The sequence below is a fragment of the Loxodonta africana genome, chromosome 1 (genome assembly GCF_030014295.1).
Source record: "Loxodonta africana isolate mLoxAfr1 chromosome 1, mLoxAfr1.hap2, whole genome shotgun sequence".
Taxonomy (NCBI): domain Eukaryota; kingdom Metazoa; phylum Chordata; class Mammalia; order Proboscidea; family Elephantidae; genus Loxodonta; species Loxodonta africana.
The window spans coordinates 35212896-35233743 of record NC_087342.1 but is presented as its reverse complement, the minus strand read 5'-3'; the positions used below and the strand labels follow the sequence as shown (position 1 = coordinate 35233743).

General features: G+C 38.1%; 2 protein-coding genes across 3 annotated transcripts in view; one reads left to right on the top strand and one right to left on the bottom strand.

Moving 5' to 3' along the window:
• ACTL6A (actin like 6A) overlaps positions 1 to 2258 on the top strand; it is a 32064-nt gene extending 29806 nt beyond the window's left edge. Inside the window, exon 14 of the mRNA XM_003412869.4 lies at positions 1409 to 2258. Within this exon, the coding sequence (XP_003412917.1) occupies positions 1409 to 1489 (81 nt within the window). The 3' untranslated portion in view covers positions 1490 to 2258. The remainder of the gene's footprint in view (positions 1 to 1408) is intronic.
• On the bottom strand, positions 1991 to 20779 carry MRPL47 (mitochondrial ribosomal protein L47). Of its 2 annotated transcripts, XM_010592774.3 has the most exons (7): positions 20648 to 20779; positions 17173 to 17324; positions 16580 to 16640; positions 14263 to 14359; positions 10316 to 10446; positions 8628 to 8723; positions 1991 to 2426 (listed from the first exon to the last, which is right to left on the bottom strand). In XM_010592774.3, the coding sequence occupies exons 1-7, from the start codon at positions 20743 to 20745 to the stop codon at positions 2303 to 2305; spliced, it is 759 nt and encodes a 252-aa protein (XP_010591076.1). In that variant the 5' UTR covers positions 20746 to 20779; the 3' UTR covers positions 1991 to 2302. The 2 variants fall into 2 exon arrangements, with proteins under 2 accessions (XP_010591076.1, XP_064135802.1); XM_064279732.1 differs by lacking the exon at positions 17173 to 17324 and having other exon boundaries at positions 20648 to 20670.
• Positions 20780 to 20848: the final 69 nt, after the last annotated feature.

Genomic DNA, 20848 nt, shown 5'->3' with positions numbered 1-20848 from the left:
AATACTAAAAGTAATTCCTCCATATCATTTATCTTTGGATTTTATAACTCTCAGGTGAGTGGAGGGGGCCTAGTAAGAACACCAGTTTCACATGGTCTAACAAAAAGGAGCCCCGGTGGTACAATGGTTAAGCACCCAGCTGCTAACTGAAAAGTTCGTGGTTTGAACCCACCCAGTGGCTCCTCAGGGGAAAGATCTGGAGATCTGCTCCCATAAAGATGACAGCCTAGAAAACCATATGGAGTAGTAGTTCTACTCTGTCACAGGGGTTCGCTATGAGTCAAAATGATTCAGCGCCATCTAACAACAACAATATAACAAAATGCCACATGGCCTTATTAGTGGGTATTTGCTAGCCATATTTCAATGTCTCCTCTCAAACAGCGGTGGAAATCTGTTAACTTATTCACGCCTCTGTTAATAATACCCTCATTGGCACTGGTTAGGACTTGTCTGCAGTATGTTTAAAATTAAATTATTCTTTGTTGGGTTCTGGTTGCTCCCTGGCTTGTTGGTGAGGTAGAAGTCAGGAATTGGTTCTTGGGACAAATGATGAAGTAGTGGTAATAGGTCTTATATGCTGCTTAGACTGGTGCCTGCCTTGGATCAAGAGAAAAAGTCCTTCTACTTACCTGTACCCAGACCCATTTCCCCTTTCCTTCCAGAGCAGCCAAAGTAAATATCACCAAGTAATTAGGTTAAATATTCTTAGGCTGTTAAATGTTTGTAACCTTTTTATTGGTTTTACTTGCTATTTATGTATTTCTTGTCTCTGTTCTATTTTTATCTCTTAATAGATCAGAGATCAAAACTGGATTCCGTGTGAATCCACGTGAATAAAAAGTTCATCACAGTAGTTCCTCTCCTATTGACATGTCCTATTATTGTCCTGTTATTAACGGGGTCATTTTCCTCCCCTCACCTTCCCTATGTATATGGTAGTGTCTGTGTACTATCACTTGTGTACTTGCAAAACCTCATCCGTGTTTTGATGAGCACTTATTGAGTTGTAAACATTACTGTCAGTCCAGTCTTTTCAGTTCTGTACTAGGATCAAGCGTTCCAACAATTTCTGTTGTTGCCTTAGATTGGCACAAATCATAGCTACGCACATAACCTTCCTTGCTGGCCATTTTCTAAACCCTTGTGACAGTGTAGCAGGTAGAGGAGGATTTAATATTCTTTAGAACCTTGACAAGGAGACTGAATAGTGGCTCTGAGAGCTTTGGAGGAGAGTAAAAATAAGTTGAGTAATGGGAGTATTGTTTTGTGGGGAGAAGGTTTGGTTTAAGAGTTCTTGAAAGATCTCCCTTTAGAAGATGTGAAAATAAAGACAGTAAAAAAAAAAAAAAAAGACATTTTCTAATAAGGCATAATCATATATATAATTTTCTTTTCCATCTTACAGGGTACCTTTCAACAAATGTGGATTTCCAAACAAGAATATGAGGAGGGAGGGAAGCAGTGTGTAGAAAGGAAATGCCCGTGAAGAGTTCCCAAACTTCTGCCTTCCCCGTGTCACCTTATGTTTCATAGCTTTAGAATACTCAGGAAAAGAATAACCATCTTTTGTAGAAAGTTTATACATTTTTGCATATTTCAATTTCCACTTAAATTTTTTAAGGCTTTAACTTGTTCTATAAATTGAGTTTGTGCATTCCTTGAGATGCACTTATTCTTATTATAAGCATTTTATAATTTTGTATAAATATCTATTTTCTCTAAATATTTTGCTTTCAGTAAAATGCTTTCCAACCCTATTTAGTATTTTAATTATAAGTGGATTGGTAGAATTGTTTTTTATTGACTAGTAAAACTTAACTGCCTATGCTTTTTACCTCAGGCTTGCAAAATTAAATAAAAGTTACCAGCCATTGCAGAAATACTTCTATATTGTTGTGTGTTATGACTACTTACTTTGAAGTACTAAATGCATTTACAGTTATTCTAAGTGAAACAATTCACTGCTTATGAACAGTATCCAAATCTCTTTGGTATCTTATTAAAAACCATAAAAAACCACTTTATTGCAGCAGTTGACATCACTTTCACACACTCAGGAAGTTATATTAAAATTTGCTTAGATGTCAGAATTTATAAAACAGGAATTAAGTTTGAACACTATACCTGATTTTTTTGGTAGAAGCATGACCGCTTCCAGAATTAGCATGCCATGTTAACACTTAAAACCAACTGAGAGTAAACATAGTCATTTACTGGAAGAAGAAAAAAAAAAAAAGTGTATACTTTCGTGTGAAGGCTTTTACCCATGGGAAAAGAAAATGGTAAGAGTTCGGACATCTTAGGCAAGACTTGACTTCTGGGCATCAGAAAGATGTGGAAACTTCTGCTGAAGAATTTTTTGTTTCTTTTTCTTTAAACTTTTCTTTCTTGATTCAATGCGGGCATATTTCTCAAATCTCAATCTAGAATAAAAAAAGCGTAACGGCAATTTATACAAAACTATTTCACTGTTACCCAATACTATTGCGGTAAAATATGCCCAAATCAATTACTTGAAAGTCTTAATCAAACAGTGACGAATCTGTCAAACATTTCATAACATGGAGGAACCTGGAAGGCATTATGCTGAGTGAAATCAGTCAGAGGCAAAAGGACAAATATTGTATAAGACCACTATTTAAGATCTTGAGAAATAGTATAAACTGAGAGCAACACATACTTTTGTGGTTACGAGGTGGGGAGAGAGGGAGGGAGGGAGGAAGAGGGTTTTTTACTGATTAATTAGCTGATAAGAACTGCTTTAGGTGATGGGAAGGACAACACTCAATACACGGAAGGTCAGCTCGACTGGACTGGACCAAAAGCAAAGAAGTTTCCGGGATAAACTGAATACTTCAAAGGTCCGCGAAGCAAGGGCGGGGGTTTGGGAACCATGGTTTAAGGGGACTTCTAAGTCAATTGGCAAAATAATTCCATTATGAAAACATTCTGCATCCCACTTTGAAATGTGGCATCTGGGGTCTTAAAAGCTAACAAGCGGCCATCTAAGATGGATCAACTGGTCTCAACCTACCTGGAGCAAAGGAGAATGAAGAACACCAAGGTCAGACGACAACTAAGAGCCCAAGAGACAGAAAGGGCCACAGGAACCAGAGACCTACATTATCCTGAGACCAGAAGAACTAGTTGGTGCCCGCCCACAATCAATGACTGCCCTCACAGGGAGCACAATAGAGAACCCCTGAGGGAGCAGGAGATCAGCGGGATGCAGACCCCAAATTCTCATAAAAAGACCATACTTAATGGTCTGACTGAGACTAGAGGAATCCTGTCGGCCATGGTCCCCAAACCTTCTGTTGGCACAGGACGGGAACCATCCCTGAAGACAATTCGTCAGACATGAAAGGGACTGGGCAGTGGGTAGGAGAGAGATGCTGATGAAGAGTGAGCTAATTATATCAGGTGGACACTTGAGACTGTGTTGGCATCTCCTGTCTGGAGAGGGGATGGGAGGATAGAGAGTTGGAGGCTGCCAAAGTTTTCACGAAAGGAGAGACTGGAAGGGCTGACTCATTAGGGGGAGAGCAAGTGGGAGTAAGGAATAAGATGTATATTAACTTATATGTGACAGACTGACTTGATTTGTAAACGTTCACTTGAAGCTCAATAAAAGTTAATTAAAAAAAAAAAATGCCAAGGAGTGAAGAAGAAAAAGTTATCAGTCACAAGTCAGTTACTGCGATAACCTCTGTTAACATTTTGGCGTGCACACTTGGCAGTCGTTTCTTCACACACACTTTTTTTTTTATTATTGTAAAAATACATGTAGCACAGCATTTTCCAATCAGTGGTTTTCACATGTACAGTTAGTCATGTCACACACACACAAATTTTAAGAACAAAAATAAAATCATACTACAAACAACAACAAAAAAGTCTTAAGCCAATCTCTATTTGGTGTGTCATGTATATTATTAAACTTGAATAATCACTGTAAACCCACACAGGTCAAGAGATAAACCTGAAATCAAAAGCACCTTGCCCCTATACTAACTACCCTTACTGTTTCCTGAATGGAAAGAATGCCCAGATCTAAGCTTGTAACAAACTGGGCCTGAAGGGCAATCCTGTGTGACTAAGGGTTTCTACCTTATTTTGGAAACACTAATTGTATTGAAACTGTTGCCGTGGAGTCGATTCTGACTCATAGTGACCCTGTAGGCCAGAGTAGAAGTGCCCCATAGGGTTTCCAAGAAGCACCTGGTGGATTCGAACTGCCAACTTTTTGGTTAGCCAGCCGTAGCCGTAACTACCACGTACCCGGTTATAGGGGGTCACTATGAGTCGGAATCAACTCGACGGCAATGGGTTTTTTTTTTTTCAAATTGCACTGAATACATTCAGTCTCTGACATCCTGAGACCTTTAAAAACTTTAGACTTCCCTAATTTCAAATAGCACTCAGTTCCCCTACAACAGAGAGAATAAGCCAGGCTGGGACAATGGTTGGCAGCTGGGTTGGAATCAGCATTCTGAGTGACTTTGCTCCCACACATCAGCATCCCAGAGTGTGAAGCATTTCTGCCTCAGTTAAATTATGTTGAGGGTCACCTGGGAATCATCAAAATTGCGAATGATAAATTCAGGGACGCCAAGCCTCTACTGTACCTAAACTGATACTTGATAGGATATTTCACTGATCACTAGAATATGTACAGATCCCATAAAGGTGATACTTTGATAATTCTCATGCGTTATTTTAAATGTCATGTTACTTAGAGCTTCACCTTATATGACTAAGGGGCAAAAGGACCAAATGGTATAACATTAAGCTTGGAGAAAATAGTAGTTAGATTTCTTCAATTGCTTAGCATCAGAACTGGATCTTAAAATGTGAACAGGTAGTGAGATTTCAAGGTATAGGAACAGGAGGAGGATAAGAGGAAAATGAGCAAGACAAGTTTAGGAAACAGGAGAAAGGTCTGGACTGGATAAAGGGTAAGTCGCTTACAGCCCTGGTGATGCAGTGGTTAAGTGCTTGGCTGCTAACTGGAAGGTTGGCAGTTAGAATCCACCAGCTGCTCTGCAGGAGACAGATGTGGCAGTCTGCTTCCATAAAGATTACAGCCTTGGAAACCCTATGGGGCATTCTACTCTGTCCTATAGGGCTACTATGAGTCAGAATTAATTCTACAGCAATTTTTTTTTTTTTTTTTTGGTTTTAAGTATGTAGCTAAGACTAAACTGTAGGAACACTGGTTTGGAAGGAGTTTGGATTTTATTCTGTAGACAAGAAACTACATTTTTGAACAGCACTGATGTGATAAAAAAAAAAAAAAAAAAATTGAGGAGTATTAGCCAGGAAGCAATATTTGAATAGACTGGAGTGAGGAAGATGTTCAATAATTGAATTTGATAGAGATTTCATTAAGGCAGAAAAAGTGGGAAAAGAAAGGACAGATCCTGAAGACGTTTTGCAAGAAGAATTAATTCAAGGATTGATTGAATCTAGAGAGTTGAGGATGAAAAAGATGACTGATGTTTAGTGCCCACATAGATCAGACATAAATAAACTGAAATGGGGAGAGGTAGCTGGCTGGGTGGATAAGATGAAAATTTTAGATTATCATTTCATAAAGCTCGGTTTAAAGATACATTCTGTTTCTGTTTAAATTGTTTTTTAAAAGTTTTTTTTTTTTTTTTTTTGTATGAGTACAAGCTTTTTTGGGTGGGGGCATGACAGTTTTTGAATAACTCTTGCTAAGGCAGTTAGTTGTTAAAAGCTGTGGCCTTGTGGTGCTTGGACTTCCCCTTGAAGTTGCCAGCCTTGAATTTTGGTCTCTAGCACCCTAGTAAACCCTGCAGCTCCCTGACTCCTTGTCATTTTCTGTAGTCAAAGCATGGGGGCTGAGCAGCACCCTTGACCCAGGAAACCACAAACTTGCAATTCTTTCCCATTCCAGTTGCAGTTTTGAGGATCAGAATCTTCAAATTCTAATGGACTAGAAAATAAATATGCAAGTCTTTTAAGTCTAAAAATTGCACAATGAAGTCTGAGGAAAAGCTTTAAAAAAATCTATCATCAGAGCAAATAAACATTATCTTTGGTTATTTTCAAAGAAAAATGTAGGAGATGGAGGAAAAATGCAAATGCTGTCTAATAGTATTTCAAAAGTAAAGTCTGATGAGAAAAGGGAGAAAGATGTAAAGTAACTGAACACTAGTAACAGTATAAGAGATTCAAAGGGATAAAAAAGTTGGTCTGTTTAAACAGCTTTACACACATAACAGCCCCAAACTGAAAACAGCTCAAAGGTCCATCAACACAAGAATGGAGAAACTTGGTATATTCTTCCCATAGAATACTGCTCAGAAATAAGAACAAAGATATACTCTACAACAAATGTAAATCTCACAGATAAATGAAGCAAAAGCAGCTGAACATAAAAATGCACATACTGTACGATTTCAATTCTATGAAAAAATTAGAACAGCCATTGTCTCTCGAAGACGGAGGGGATGAGTAAGTAGGAAGCTCCAGAGAACATTCTGGAGGGATGGAAATGTTCTCTATTTTGATTAAAAAAAAAAAAAAATTTTTTTTTTGATAGGAGTGGGTTATTCAGTGTATGCATTTCTCAAAACATCAAATTGACTGCATTTCACTCTGCAAATTTTACCTGAAAAAATGAAAACCCCTTGAGGAGGGAAAAACACGAACTAAATAGTAGGTAAGTGGTAACTTTGATGAAGGGTAATACAATACACAATACTAAGGAAGTCGACACAACTTGACCAGGGCAGAGTCACAGAAGCTTCACAGACGTACCCAAACACCCTGAGGGACTGAGCTACTGGGACGAGGGCTGTGGGGATCATGGTCTCAGGCGACATCTAGTTCAACTGGCATAACATAGTCTATAAAGAAAATGTTCTACATCTGACTATGGTGAGTAGCACCTGGGGTCTAAAAGCCTACAAGTGGCCATCTAAGATACATCTACTATTCCCATCCCAGCTGAAGCAAAGGAGAATAAAGAAAGCCAAAGACACAAAGGAAAGAGTCCAAAGGACTAATGAACCACAACTACCACAGCCTCCACCAGTCTGAGCCCAGAACAACTAGATAGTGCCCAGTTACCACCACCGACTGCTCTGGCAGGGATCACAATAGAGCATTCCGAACAGAGTGGGAGAAAAAGGTAGAACAAAATTCAAATTCACACACACACACACACACACACAAAATGACCAGACTTGCTAGTCTGACAGAGACTGGAGAAACCTTGAGAGTATGGCCCCCAGACACCCTTATAACTCAGTACTCAAGTCACTTCTGAGGTTCACTCTTCAGCCAAAGATTAGACAGGTCTATAGGGCCAACGATAACACACGTGAGGAACGTGCTTCATAGGTCAATCATGTATAAGACACTAACGGGCACACCAGCCCAAATGCAAAGACGAGAAGGCGAAAAGGGACAGGAAAACTGGATGAATGGAAACAGAGTACTCAGGATGGAGAAGGGAGAGTATTGACACATTGCAGGTCTGGCAACTGATGTCACAAAACAACTTGTGTATTAACTGTTTAATGAGAAACTAATTCACTCTGTAAACTTTCACCTAAAGCATTAAAAAAAAAAAAAAATTAACACGCTCCCATTAAAAAAAAATACTAGTTGTGAAAAAAAAAGTTGAGGCTTTCATTTTTTTAAGGATTTTTAAAGATTTTTAACTGTTTCTCGATTGAAATATGTTTAGTGCACGTAAGTTCTCCATAACCACCATCTGATAAAGGATATTCTTAAATGTTTCTTTTCTACATGCGCAGTAACTTCTATCTGTACAGACTCTCTTACTTTTCACCTGTACATGCTAGCTCATTCACTGAGTTCCAGCTACTCTTCTTCTGATGTGAAGAAATCTCACCTAAGATACACTACCATAAACCATAGGATACACTAAATCACAAAACAACTATATTCCTGACAGGGCCACCTTAAATCCTTTTTATAAAGAGGTAAGACACACCACAAAACAATGCTGATCCTAGTGAAAGCCTGGAAATCACCTCTAAATCCAGTAAGAGAGGACTGATTAAAATAACTTACGGAACACATCTGGACTAAATGCATGCGTTAAAAATGACACTACAGAAAGCTATCAACATAAATACTGAGGATCAAGTGAAAAAAGAAAAGCTAATTCAAAAACAGTAGATTCAGTGTTTCGTCTGAAATATACTAAAGCCCTGCAATAATGCACTCCAGGAAAATGTGAATTCAGACATATCCCAACAGGGTCCTCTCCTCTCCCTAGCCCATTTTTTCATTTCTTCAACCTTGTAATACATAACGAGCTCACACTTCATGCAGTTAAATTACTTGGACCCTCATTTTAACATTACAGTAGAATTTTGCCATCTAGATAGATACACATCATAGAAAGGCAGTAAAACTTCTGAAAGGATGTACGCCAGAATGTTAACAGGGGCTATTTCTGATGCTGAGATCATATATGACATCACTTTTCTGTTTTACCTGACTTTTTAAAATTTTTTCCACAAGAATCATGTAATCATGGAAATTAAAATAAAAAAAAAGCTTAACATATGTCATCTGTTGTAGAGATGACACGCCTGGTGAAGGGTCACCGTGCTCACCTGACAAACCGCTCCACATAGGGCATGGCAAAGAATCGTTTCCTGTTGTACCGTTTATTTAGGTACCAAGGTATAGGCCAGTGCTTGAACTTGTGCCTGCAGAGAAAGCAAAAAACCATCACCTTAGAGAAAACATTCAGTACATTTTCACTTTTTTATGAACAGTTTTAACTTTCTTTGGACTATGTTTTCAATAAAATGCATTTTTAAATTTTCCTAGTTTTCAATTATGAAATAGGCTAAACTTAGCAAAAAGTATAAATAATACAGCAGACACTCATGAATCCACCATAAAATTGCATGGATGTTAGTATTTTCTGATCTTTGCTTCAGATCACTTAAAAAAAAAAATTACATATATATATATAAAAAAAATCTCTGACATTACTGACATATGTTCTTTTTGACCAAAAAAATTTGGATGTAATATTTTTAAGAAGGAGCTCTGCATTTAAAGGCTATCTTAACATACAATAGGGAATGAGGAAAATAAAGGCACCAGGATTATAATGTGAGTTAATAAGCTACATTGGAAAGATGATATAATTGCTATCTCACTACTTTTTTTTAGCTCTGGAAAAGTCAAAAAGCAAAATTAAAAAAACAAAGAGAATACTAGTCTTATGACTTTCAATACAGATTCTGCCCTCTACCTCCATCTTTTCCTATTTGATCTCAACCAGACGAATACAAGGAAAAAAACCCAGAAAAACAAAACAAAACAAGGAAAAAACAGCAGAAAAGGAATTTTAGTGAGATGTTTTCAGCAGTTTATCTTTTCTGTGGTGGATCAGAGGGTCACAGACAGCACAGCTGTCCCCTCAACTTGGCTCCGAGCACACCTATTACCATGAATTCCATACAAGACTCTTATCAGGTGAATGAGCCGCCATTATGGAGTATAATTTCAAGGGTACAGAGAAGGTCTCTCCAAAATGCCTTCCCCATTTTGCTGACTGATATTTAAAATTCTACTAACAATGCTTCATTTTGGTTGCTTAACTCATAGGTACATAAATTCCCAGGAAAGAGAGTCTAAACTGGGCCTTCTCAATTATTTATGCCTCAGTGTAAATGTTTATTATCAGATCCTTTTACAAGGTCTGACAGGACTATGAGAACTGGTTGTAGGGGACAAGGTGTCACGAAAAGCTAGAAGATTTAATGAAAAGAGAGACTGAGGAGTGAAATAAACTCTTCCATGAGTTGGCCTAGGGCTTATCCTTATGGCAATGGGAGCAAAGTGAGACTGGTTCATGACCCTTATTCCTCTAGAACGTCTTTTTCATAGTCCCAGGTTCTTAATAGGCAAAAGAGCAAGTGTTATATCCTGAAATTAACTTCATGGAAATATACACCCTCTGAAATCTTATGTCTATGTGTACATTTTTCAGGGGAAAGAATCTATAACTTTTATTGAATTCTCAAAAGGTCATATGGCCCACATAAGATTAAGAACCACCGTTAAAACAAACTTATCGATTATCATGAGGTTGGAGTATCTGGGCTGGTAGTGGTTTTACTAGATAAGGCTACCCTTATTCATAACCCGGAACTGCAAACAGGTTTGGGATCTCTGCTTATATTACATATATCTCATATGGTGAGAGTTTTCTTAAAAGATACTGAGAAGAGGAATGAGGTATGAGATTTTCACTCTCATAAGAGCCACAATGTAATCTATGTACCAGATGATTCTTCCAAAGAGGTCTCTTCTCCAAGCACCGGGTCTAGCTTTTTCTTGACCAGTCTGAAGAAGTCGTAGGGCATCTTCTCTTTCCTGGACGACTTTATCTAATGCATCCATGGACTCTACCACCTGAGAGGAGAGAGATGCAATTTCAACAATCAACTACAACAGAATTCAAAAGGAAGTGAGCATATAAAGACTTCTGCTACACAAAACTTACAGTGAATATTTTCGTCAATGAACCATTCTGTCAAATATTTCCTGAAAATCTTTTTTGGAAGAGGTACACATACACGGGTGTCTGTAATATCACTTTTTGTAGTTTTGAAAAAGTTTATAGTTTCATTTAAATGAAAATCAATTTAGCTCAGACTTCCATATATTAGTTTTGGATGGAGTGAGATACACTTAAATTTCTTTTGAAGACCCAATTTAACTCGTATTACTTCAAGACTCAATGAGCTATTAAGAAGTGGTAACAGCTTGTAACTTATACTTATTAAAAAACATGCTTTGGCCTCAACGCATCAGTGGGTCTTTCACATGCAGGCACAGGTATTTTGGCTGTTTGGCAGTTGCTATTGTAGGGACAGAAATATCAGTCTATCATGATACTTGAGTGATTTCCAAAGTTCCATCAAGATGCAAGAAGATAATATTAGAACTTCTATTTATTTTCATCTTCCTTTAAAGATTTCTATCATGTATTTACTTTACAATGTACATAAGGTATCACGTATAGTGATACATATGTATTTGTTTATAAATAAATATTCAATATACTGGGGATCATAATGTCAGGTGAGCCAAACTTTTTCACAGTTCTAAATACTGAGAGCCATTTTAGGTGGGTACGTGTGCTATCTCAAGCATCATAAACAGGTATCAAACACCGCAAACACACATTTGCTTCTCATAAGAATACTCAGCATGACTGGGGGAACCCCCAAATCTATTGTCCTGAAATACTGTTTAATTCTTGAACCAAAACAACCGTATGATGTCATCAGAACAACAGTTTAGCTCACTTAATAAAAAATGTCAGCCTTAAACGTTTCACTCTTTTCAGGAATTACCTACATGCAATCAAACTGACAACAGTAACACTAAAGCACAGATGAGGACTTTAAAGGGCAGAGAGAATAAAAGTTAATGGTGGTGAAACACGGGTAGAGATAATGAGGATGGTGATACAATGTGAAGAATGTAACCAATGGCTATGATCTGTACATGCAGAAACTGCTGAATGGGTGTATGTTTCGTTGTGTATATTTTCACCAAAAAAAAAAAAAAAATCCCCCGAGACTCAAGGAAAAAGGCAGATCAGATTATAAAGACAATCTCCCTGAAAGCCCCAGGATTTGGATGAACTACCTCAGACGCTGTTTATGTGCTCACAGTCACCACTTCTTCTGCTACTCCTGACTTCACTCAATGCCTTACAATGGCTGAGTTCACGTCTTCCTTTCAACTATATGAATTTCTACAAAATCTCTGAGAAATAAAACATGGGTAAAAATGACAAATCTTATTTTTCAGACAGACAAATTTTGGAGAACGAAGGGATCAGATTAGTAAGGGCCTCGCTCATCAATACACTTAAAAGATTCTTTTAACACTTAACTGTCCTTAGTAGCAGAGTCTGTATATATATCTGAAAATAAAATCACATTACTTTATTAATGCTATGTAGGAACAAGCATACCTACTGCCAAAGTCTTGGTTTCTAAATATACCATTCTCCATGAAAAGAAATCAGGATTCCTCTGTAAAATGGCCGATTCCAGGGCTGGGCAGGGAAGCTACACAATGAACCCGGAACATCTTGCTGGGCACCACCAAAGAATCATGAGGATGCCAAGAGGATGCCACAGCCAGCTTGAGAGGACTCAAATCTAGGATCGTGATACTGAGGGATTATAATCCACTAAATAAAGCTAGAATCCATGAATCTACACTGAAACGGAGGAGGCAAGAATGAAGGAATGAATGAGAGAGAAGGGAAAGCTCTTCCTTACAGAAGAAAGCCAACTGATAAATGTAGAAGGAATGATGGAATTAGAAAATCACCATTTGGCAAACATCGTAATAATAAATGATTCGGGCCAGAATCATCAATGGATGCTAGAACTAGTGGGTGAAAACTGGAGGAATTACAGGACATTTGCAAAATCTCAAAGAAACTCCTCACAAGACACTTATTTAGATACAAAGAAAAAACGGGACAAAGCTGACAGACCAAGTTATCAACACTAGCACCAACAGCAACAGAGCACACCAACATCCTGTGCCTCCTGACATGAAGCACTGACCGGAGAACAGCACCACTTCTATGATACTCCTGCCAATCCCACCACGAAAAACATCAGAGGAGCCCAAAAGTGAGAGACAGCGTACAAAATAACTCATCTATACTCTTAAAAAATGTCATTGTTACAAAGCACACACACACACACACACACACACACACACAAAGACTGAATCTCCAGATTAAAGGAGACTGAAGACACATGACAACTGAACATAATGCATGATCCACGGTTTTCTCTTGCTATAAAGGAAATTGTTGGGACAACTGTTAAAATCTGAATAAAATCTATAGATTAGATAATAGTATTGTATTAATGTCAATTTTCTGATTTTGAAAATTATGCAATGGTTATGTAAGAGAATGTTTTTTTTGGAAATACATATCCACTTAAGCAATTATGGATAAAGGGATCATATCTACAACTTATTCCCAGTTGAGGAAAAAAACAATATGTGTGTGTGTGTGTGTGTGCATGAGTGTAGGCAGAGAAAGGGAGGGAAGAACAAAGCTAATGCAGTAAAATATTAGCATGGGGAACGTGGGTGAAAGGTGTATGAGAATTCTCTGTACTATTTTTGTAACTTTTCTGTAACTCTGAAATTATTTCAAAATAAAAAGTTAAAAAAAAAAACAAAAACATTATGTAACTCAATTTTCACTAAGTCAGAATAACCTTCTCTGTAATCATGGTAAATAGCTAAGCCTTCTTTGGCTCTCAGGAGCAGCATGGTTATGACTGGTGTGGGGAAAGGGAACTAAAGAGCTGAGGTTAGGCAGCAGGACTGAAGCAATTACAATAGGCTGAGTTCTTTCTCACTGACTGCTTACTCTGACTTAGAAAAGTTAATAAACAGCTGACCTTAAAAACCATCTACTAAATAAAAAGATACATCTGACTAAATACAAATATAAAACCTGTACATAGAAAAAAACTTAAACACGTATAGGCAAATTTTGAAAAATAAGTAGATCTGCATATGAAAAGATATCCATTTACACTAGGCCAGTGAAAAATGCAAGCTGCAGAATACATACAGTATAATCAAATTCGTGTAAATAAAGTTAGTCATACTTCTACATGCACAGAAGATTTCTGATGGATAAATAAGAAATGCTGAAGAGTGGCTACCTCTGGGAGTGAGAATAAGGGACCCAAGAGATTTCTTTTATCATGAAGAAAACTTTATTTAAAAAATAATTGACTTGGTTGGTGAGGAAGTGGAAAAACTGGAACTGGAAACGTACAGTGGTGCAGCCATTTTACATAGATTTACCAAGCAACTTCACTCCCAAGAGTGAAAGCATACATTCAGTTAAAATAGTCAATTAAATAAATTAAAATATGTTGGGAGTTGGGAGCAGAAACTGGGAGGGAAATGTTCTAAAATTAGACTGAAATGAGGGTCAGAACTCCATAAGTCTTCTAAAAAATCACTGAATTAATACACTTAAAACGAGTGAATTTTATGGTATGCTCATTATACCTTAATAAAGCTGTTTTTTAAAAAATGATCGAAACTGCCTAAAAATTAAACACAAATAGGAAAAAAGAAAGAAACAAACCTACTTGATAACAGATAGAGGAACCATATAGTCCTTAGTTTACAGCCACACAACAGTCTCCAAAGCCTTACCTTTTCTAACCTCTCCGGACTTGGCATTGGTAATCTCTGCCGCTTGGCCTCTTGCTCCAGAGTTAAGAGCATGTTTCTTTCCTTCAGTAGGACATACCTGTGTCAAAGAACACAAATCTTGGGATGCTATCCTGTGGTTAACAAAGATGCAACTTCTGACATTAAACATTAATCAACAGTACTAAAAATCCTTTAGAAACCTCTATATACCAAATATCATTACAAACAATAACCTTTTATTGGAAAAACTTTCATGTACCACATATTGTATTAAGTGTGACAAGAGTTTAAAAAAAGCATAAAATATTTCTTACATTCCAAATGAAGAGAGAAAAAAAAGGAAGATGGAAGAAAAGCAATGTTTACTGAATACCTGTTATATGCCAGGCAACGTGCTAAGCACTCCATATAAGTTACTTTGTTTAAATCTCTTAACAACCCTTTGGGTTGGTACTATTTCTACTTCCTAAATGAAGAAACCATGGATGAGGGAAGTAATTCAGGAATGAAATCCCAGATTGCCCGTGTGCTATCTACCACACAGCATCTGAAACCATAATTATTGTGGTATCTTGAGTGGTACAGACAAGTACCAGAAGAAGTAAGTGGGAGAGATGAGATACCTCTTCTAGCTAAGATTACCACGGAAAGCTTCATAGAAGAGACGGGATAAGGTACTCAAGCAGCAAAGCTGAAGTGGGGTAGGTTTTCTCTGTTTAAGAATCAGAGCTCGAGAGATGGAAATAAACGTGGAGGGCATCGAAAATGAGACTACGTTATGGAAAAAGACAAGTTTGGGGGAAGGAGTGGCAGAAAATAAGCTGTTTGGTTTTAGCCACAATAAATACTGCAACAGCCCTGTCTCTTTATCAGAGCTTTAATACAATTTACTTTCTACAACGAATAAACCTATAACACTAGTGTTTTTATAAGCACTTCACAAATCTTTAATCTGCCATAAAAGGAAAAAAAAAATGACCCTTTAAATCAGGGAGAAAAATGTGAATGTCTACTACAGTGCCTAGGCAGGTAACAATCTGGACGGAAGTGGACTTGATGAAAGATGACAGGTAAGAAACAGCGGTGTGCAGTGCCCTATCTGGAAGGAGCAGCTGGACACAGTCCCAGCCAGTTGTTACCACGTAGGAATGCAGGTCCAGTGTTGTAGATCACTGAAGGGAAGCCAGAAATCCATCTGTCTGCATGAAATTTCCTAATTTTAAGAACATAGTGCAGTCCAAACAAAACATATCCTTGGGCTAAATAGTGAATTAAATCACTTAAGAATACGACCCTGTCTTAAACTTTTTCAACTCTAATTGATAAGAACTCGCCAGATAAATTTTACTTAAATTCCCAATTAAAATGTACCCTCCAACACACAACCTCAAAGCAAGTAAGCTGGAGATTCCATACAAAATGTAATGAAGAGGGAGGTCTGAGTATAATTACAGGACGATGGATTACTTTTGTATGTGGCCTTTCTAGCCATGGTCTTGTAACTCCCACCCCTGGTGACTGTGTGATAAGGTAATTGTGGCCTACCAAGGGGATTGGTCAGTTTTGCTTAAAAGAGAGCCAGTTCTGGAGCAAAGCAGAAAAGCCTACCAGCACCAAGGAAGACGATACCAGCAGGAGAGATCTGGCAGCAGAAGACAGCGCAGTAGGCTTCCTGGCCCACAGGGAGAGGTAAGGCTGTGAGCACAGCTGGGGAGACGCTGTCCTGATGGAAGAACTCTATCCTGAGCCTGAATTGTTACTGTTACTTTCCTTATAATAAGCCCTATAATTGTGAGTATAGTCTTTGAGTTCTGTGTGGTCATTGCAGTGAATTATGGAACCCAGCAGAGGAGCAGAGGGTGCTGTGGGAGGGAGGGCTGGTGTCAGAATTAGTAAAGATGGTGGAGTGAGGAGGCTTGTCTGGCCTCTGCCTCATGGGAGTCTGCCTTGGGCCACTGATCTTGTGGTTTGGAGGAGGTCAGACACTGCCCCCACACCATTTTTACAGTAATCAACTATTTCCCCATTTCATTTTACTAGTTAATTTTATTGATGTTCCCAGTGCAATAGTGCTATTAAGACAGGCAGCAGTTACAGTCATACTTCTCAACCATTGACTACCTGGTAACTCTAATACATTTGTCTTAATGGAATCTGACCTCTGTCTTATTTACAAAATCTTTAATCATTTTATATATCATCTACAGGTAAATCACTTTACTCAATTTCTCACATCACAGATAGATGCAGTTTCTACCTCATTGTTATACTACAATTGCTTCAAGCAACTAGCTTCTAGTGTACTTCCTATACTTACCAAAGTTTATGCAAGTCTTCATTACTTTTGTTCCTTAACTGTTGACACGTCCATGAAGCTCCTATTAAGATAATAAATTCATAACATGAGATAACGTTTCTAGTTATGTGCCCTTTGGCAAATTACTTAATCTTTCTAAACTTCAGTTTCCTTATCTTTAAAATGTACAATAATAGCTAACAACTTCATAAAGTTGCTGTGAGGATTAAATTAGATAATACACATGAAAATATTAGTAAAGTGACTGGCAATAGCACTCAAAAAATGTTAGTATAATATGTATTTCCACAGCCTACTGTCAAACACTTTATATCAGTTAAAAGTTAATTTCCAATTATCTCTAGAAAATATAATCTAAAACAAACCCCCACGCCTCACTTTAGTTAATAATTTTATCGTATGTCTCTTCAAACCTTCTGCCAAACTGCCAAGGAACAATTAATTCTACTATTATTATTATCCTTTTAATTTTCTTTTATAGAAGGAAAATCAGAAAAAGAAAATCTCTAAATAATTCCCAAACTGGATAAATAACCTCATAAAGAGGAAGGGTTCGATAAATATATTTAATATTGATCAACCCACTGTCTCACCAGATTTTACTTTCTCTTGCCCCCAATTCTTTGGATCATCAAAAAATTCTTCTAGTCCTTTTCTTGACAATGTGGTATGAAGTAATCTACACTGGTGAAAAGATGTGACATGTAGTGTATTCTTAGACAACAAACCAACTGCAAACCTGCAACTGAACATACAAATAAGTGATTAAAGTTTCACAAAATCTGGACTTTACAAGCAATAAACTGAATCATTTCCTCATCTACACTGTTAAAAAATTTATTCAGGGTTTCTGCACAGGAAACAATAAACTTTTAAAATGTATTAGAAAGTATTTTTAATATTACATTGTAAGTGACAGTGACTGTAACTTCACAGGTAACATTTGTACATTATTACATTTTAAGATAACATTTTTATACTCTGCTCAGTGAGTTTATGAACATGTAAAAACATTCTGAAGGTCAATTTTATAACATAAATCAAAACCTCAAAATGCTACCTTTAACCAGTAATTCCACATGTAGCCATTTCAATGAAAGAAATTATCACAGATGGGAATTTTTAAATTAAGATGTCTATTAATGCATATTTTTAATATCAAAAAGATTATAAGGTAAATGTGCAAAAACTGGGAAATGGTTAAATAAATTATCCACATGATAAACCATTATGGAGTAATTTCAAAATCATGGTTTTTAAGAATACTTAATGCCCTAGGAAAATGATTTAAAACAGAGCAATGAAATGCATCACCCATGTTGTATTCCTGCCAAAAATGTTTACTCTGAACCTAATCATGAGGAAGGAGTCCCTGGGTGGGCAAACGGTTAAGTGCTTGGCTACTAGTCGAAAGGTTGGCGGTTCGAGCCCACCCAGACACGCCTCAGAAGACAAGTCTGGAAATCTGCTTCCAAAAGGTCATGGCCTTGAACTCCCTATGAAGCAGTTCTACTCTGCACACTTGGGGTAGCCATGAGTCGGAATCCACCGGACAGCAATTAACAAAAACAACAATTTTAAGGAAACAGAGCAATCTAAATGGAGGCATAGTCTGCAAAGGCTGATCTTGTCAAAAATATCAATGTCATGAAAGAGAATAAAAAAAGGAACCATTCTAGAGTAAAGGAAACTAAACAGACTTGTCAACTAAATGCAATAAACGATACCTGAGTAGGTCATGAATCAAGAAGAAAAAAAAGGAATTACCAGGACAACTGCAGATACTGATTTGAACCATGCACTAGATAACTGCAGTGTAACAGTAACATATTAATATTAAATTTCTTGGGTGTGATCATTGTAATGCGGTTATTAAATGAACGTCCTTGTTCTTAGGAGGTATGGGCTGAAGCTTCATGATGTCTGCAACTCTGTCATATTTCAAATAGTTTTAAAAAAGCATAGATATAAAAGGGATTAAAAAATGTGCAAAATGTTAGTGACTGGTTAACCTACGTATAGGGTATATGCGTATTTTTGGTACTACTATTGCAACTTTTCTGTTGGTTGAAACATTTGAAAAGAAAAAGTTAGGAAAACAATGGTAAGCACAAAAATGAATATATGTGTTACGAGAGGGGGGATGGAGGAAGAGTGGGGGGGCACTCATTAATTAGATAGTAGATAGGAACTACTTTAGATGAAGGGAAAAACAGCACATGATACAGGCGAGGTCAGCACAACTGGACTAAACCAAAAGCAAAGAAGTTTCCTAAATAAACTGAATGCTTCAAAAGCCAGTGTAGCAGGGGCAGGGGTCTGGGGACCATGGTTTCAGGGGACATCTAAGTTAATTGGCATAATAAAATCTATTAAAACATTCTGCATCCCACTTTGAAGAGTGGCGTCTGGGGTCTTAAACGCTAGCAAGCAGCCATCTAAGATGCATCAATTGGTCTCAACCCACATGGATCAAAGGAGAATGAAGAACACCAAGGCCACAAGGCGATTATGAGCCCAAGAGACAGAAAAAGCCACATGAACCAGAGACTACATCATCCTGAGACCAGAAGAACTAGATGGTGCCCGGCTACAACCCGATGACTGCCCTGACAGGGAACACAAGAGAGAACTCCTGAGGGAGCAGGAGAGCAGTGGGACGCAGACCCCAAATTCTCATAAGACCAGACTTAGTGGTCTGAGACTGGAGGGACCCCGGTGGTCACGGCCCCCAGACCTTCTGTTGGCCCAGGACGGGAACCATTCTCGAAGCCAACTCTTCAGACAGGGTTGGACTGGACAATGGGTTGGGGAGGGATGCTGGTGAGGAGTGAGCTTCTTGGATCAGGTGGACACTTGAGACTATGTTGGCATCTCCTGCCTGGAGGGGAGATGAGAGGGTGGAGGGGGTTAGAAGCTGGCAAAATAGACACGAAAAGAGAGTGGAAGGAGAGAGTGGGCTGTCTCATTAGAGGGAGAGCAATTGGGAGTGTGTAGCAAAAAAAAAAACTACTATTTTTAGTTTTTTTTAGCAAGGTGTATACGGGTTTTTGTGTGAGAGACTGACTTGATTTGTAAACTTTCACTTAAAGCACAATAAAAATTATTAAAAAAAGAATATATGTATGTGTATATATGCAAAGTTAAAACGAATGGCAGGAAATCCATTTATCACAGAGCAAGGGAATTATAATTGCTTTTTACTTTCTCCAAAATACCCCATTTTCCAAATTGTCTGAAATGAACAGATACTCATTTTTAATAATAATTTTAAAAGCTTAGACTATTCTTTTTTTTTTTTTTTTTTTTAGGAAAAGGGATGACGTGAAAGAGACAACTGATCTGAATTTGCCACCAGAATCAAGTTACAACCTCTGAGCCTCTGCAAAATAATTTTTTAAGAAAGTTCTTTTCTCCGAGGTTAACATAAATAGCAGTACATAACACTGAAAAATCTGTGCATTCAGGAGCAGGTACATTACTTCAAGAAAATGTGACATACCCTACTACTTATAAAATTCAATTCGCTTTAGAAAAGTGGAATAAATAGAATGAAACCATACACTCAAAAGTAAAAAACGATGGGTCCGTAGAGAAGACAAGCTGTCTTTACACCGCGAAATAATTTCTCACACCTGCAGGGCGACTTTGGATTTATTCAGCTACTTTAATTTTTTTCATTCAACATTTACTTAACAATCTCTTTGTGAGAGAGCTTAGAAATACAGAGGCCTCTTCTTTTTTATCCATTCAAACCTGACGCATCCTTCAGTTCCATAGCAAAGATCTCTACAGTAAAGTTTTCTCGAACCCACCCAGCCCAACAGCATGCTCTGTACCTCTCGGTTTAATTCAACAAATACTGCCGTCTAACAGCAGGCGACGGCGGAATGTCTGAGGAAAGGATAGAGGTACCCGACTTCTCCACGGCCACTCCCTCCTCACAGAGGCGGGGGTTTGCGCTCAGTCACCCAGGTGGCTTTTGCCTCCCGGAGCTCTTCTCAGCCTCTCGGGACCAAAGATCCAAAGCCGGAAAAAATGGACACACCCACTCCTCATACCACTTACCCTGGACTAGTAGGGGCGTGAGAAGTTATTAACGCTCTGGAAGCCTTCAGGGCGGCTGAAACCCCTTGGCACAGAGCTGCCAAACGGGACGCAGCCATTTTTTTCAATAAGTAAGCAAACCGCGTTTCCGCCGACCGAGCGTCACTTCCGCTGTCGCACGCCAATCGGACGGAGGGGGCGGGAACAGGCTCTCGCCCTCTC

Excerpts from the sequence above, each read along its gene's own strand:
- MRPL47 (XM_010592774.3), bottom strand. The coding sequence starts at position 20,745 with ATGGCTGCGTCCCGTTTGGCAGCTCTGTGCCAAGGGGTTTCAGCCGCC. Across the intron at positions 14,360-16,579 it reads GAAGACTTGCATAAACTTTG|GTATGTCCTACTGAAGGAAA; the intron begins GTAAGTATAGGA and ends TCTTTGACACAG. Across the intron at positions 2,427-8,627 it reads TATGTGGAGCGGTTTGTCAG|ATTGAGATTTGAGAAATATG; the intron begins GTGAGCACGGTG and ends TTTTTATTCTAG.